The sequence below is a fragment of the Elephantulus edwardii genome, unplaced genomic scaffold (assembly GCF_000299155.1).
Source record: "Elephantulus edwardii isolate Elephantulus edwardi_28Jun2011 unplaced genomic scaffold, EleEdw1.0 scaffold00421, whole genome shotgun sequence".
NCBI classification, from domain to species: Eukaryota; Metazoa; Chordata; class Mammalia; order Macroscelidea; family Macroscelididae; genus Elephantulus; species Elephantulus edwardii.
Genome location: NW_006400171.1, coordinates 1,250,854 through 1,252,743, shown reverse-complemented (window position 1 = coordinate 1,252,743; position 1,890 = coordinate 1,250,854). Strand labels below are relative to the sequence as shown.

At 34.7% G+C, this 1,890-nt stretch overlaps 1 protein-coding gene across 1 annotated transcript in view; it reads right to left on the bottom strand.

The window, feature by feature from the left end:
- NRG3 (neuregulin 3) overlaps positions 1–1,890 on the bottom strand; it is a 1,124,911-nt gene that overhangs the window by 9,103 nt on the left and 1,113,918 nt on the right. Inside the window, exon 8 of the mRNA XM_006902510.1 lies at positions 726–896. Coding sequence (XP_006902572.1) covers positions 726–896 — 171 coding nt within the window. The remainder of the gene's footprint in view (positions 1–725; positions 897–1,890) is intronic.

The following is a 1,890-nucleotide window of genomic DNA, read 5'->3' as shown; positions in this document are numbered from 1 at the left end:
CCAATCTCTAGGGTCTGCTTACAACTGTTCCTCCTCCTTTGTATTTCCATACTTGATAGTTCTACCTAGGTTGCCCTTTCTGTTAATCTGCGTGTGTTTTGTTGTGCATAGGGTTTTCAGAGGCCTGCTATTTCAGAAGTGGGTGGCCAATTATGTATAATATTATACTCAATGCTGTTGAAAATATCAACTTATTTGTGTCAAACATAAGAAGGGACCATTTTACTTCTATAATTTTTAAAAAAGAAGGAAATCTACTCGTTACTTTTGTAATTGTATAATAGTATATATATATATATACACACACACACACTTTCTCTCTAGTCTTTTACTTCTTTTTAAGTTTACATCTCATTAATTCTTAATCATTTAGTTGGTGGTAGTTGTTGTTGTGCACTGTGAAGTTGAAACAGACTCATAGCAGACCCTCTATAAGGTTTTCAGAGGCTATAAATCACATGAAGGAGATTGACCATCTTTCTTCTTCAGAGTTATTGGTAGATTTGAACCACATTCCTTGCCCACTAGGTATCCAGAAGTCAGATTTTATTGGAAAATTATATATCATCCATATTCTTTTAATTTAATTGACAAAGATGTAAGTGAGCATAAATAACCAAATTATGAAGAAACTTTGGAATAAAACTCAAAGAAACATTATAATTCAATGTAAAGATATGAAATCAATGATAATTTCTATAAATTCCATTGCCTTTATAACCTACCCTTGACAAGGTATTATATCCTGGTCTGGAATCCTTGATTCTTCAAGTTGCTGATATGCTGGTCCCACAATACCACCCAACCGACTTCGAGGGGAGGGAGGTGTCCTTCGAAAGGCATTTCTATGGAGCATCCCACTCCTTTGCCCTGGGCTGCAGCAAGAGGAGAGATCCCTGCTGGAGTTAAAGAAAATGAACAAACAAGATCTTAGCCTTGGAAGGTTTAAAGTTACCAAGGGTTGTATTTACATTTCAAATGCTCACAATTTTGGCGTGCAGCAACTCAGAAAACACAGCGTATGTGCTAGGATTGGATCGAGAATGAATAAACCCTTTTTATTCTTGGAGACACCAAGAAATAGGATTTTCTTCTCTTCTGTTTTTATAATTTAGAGTATAATTGATTAAACAATGACAGCTTTTCAGCTACAGATAAGAGACTGGCTTAAAAGAATTCTCATGACCCATATTCTAATTCAGCTGAAATCTAACTTTCCAAGCTACACTATATATCTACCTATCAGAGATAAAACTTGCCTATTTTGGACACTAACCATATATATAATCCTAAAGGGATTTTCATCAGAAATTTTCACTTGTTTTTATGAAAACTTTAAAACTGGCATTCTCAAAAATAAACCAACCAACCAACCAACCAACCAACCAACCAACCAACCCAAAAAAACCACCAAAGCCCTGGCATCCTGGCATTCATATATATATATATAATTTTCCTATCATTACTGAAGATATTTTGTAAATCCTTGAGAGTTTCAATCTTTCTGCATCCTCTCCCATATTTATTGCTGTTATCTGTTAAACTTTGCTCCTATTACGGAGGTAAGAAGGTATCTCTTGCTTGCTTTGATTTCCATCTCTGATAATCAATGATTTTGAACATTTCTTTATGTATTTGTTGGCCATCCCAAGTTCTCATATTTTTTCCTTTTCCTTTCTTCTTTTCCTTTCCCGCCCTATTTATTTTCAAACCTAGAGTTGCTGTAATCAAGGATGCTTTGGGTAGAATATTAAATGATCCAGGAAATATTAAAAGTAGATGGAAGGAATATACTGAGTCACTATATAGAAAGGAATTGGCAGATACAGAGGAATTTAAAGAAATAACATATGAGGAAGAGCCTATGGTGATGAAGGAAGAAGTTCAAGC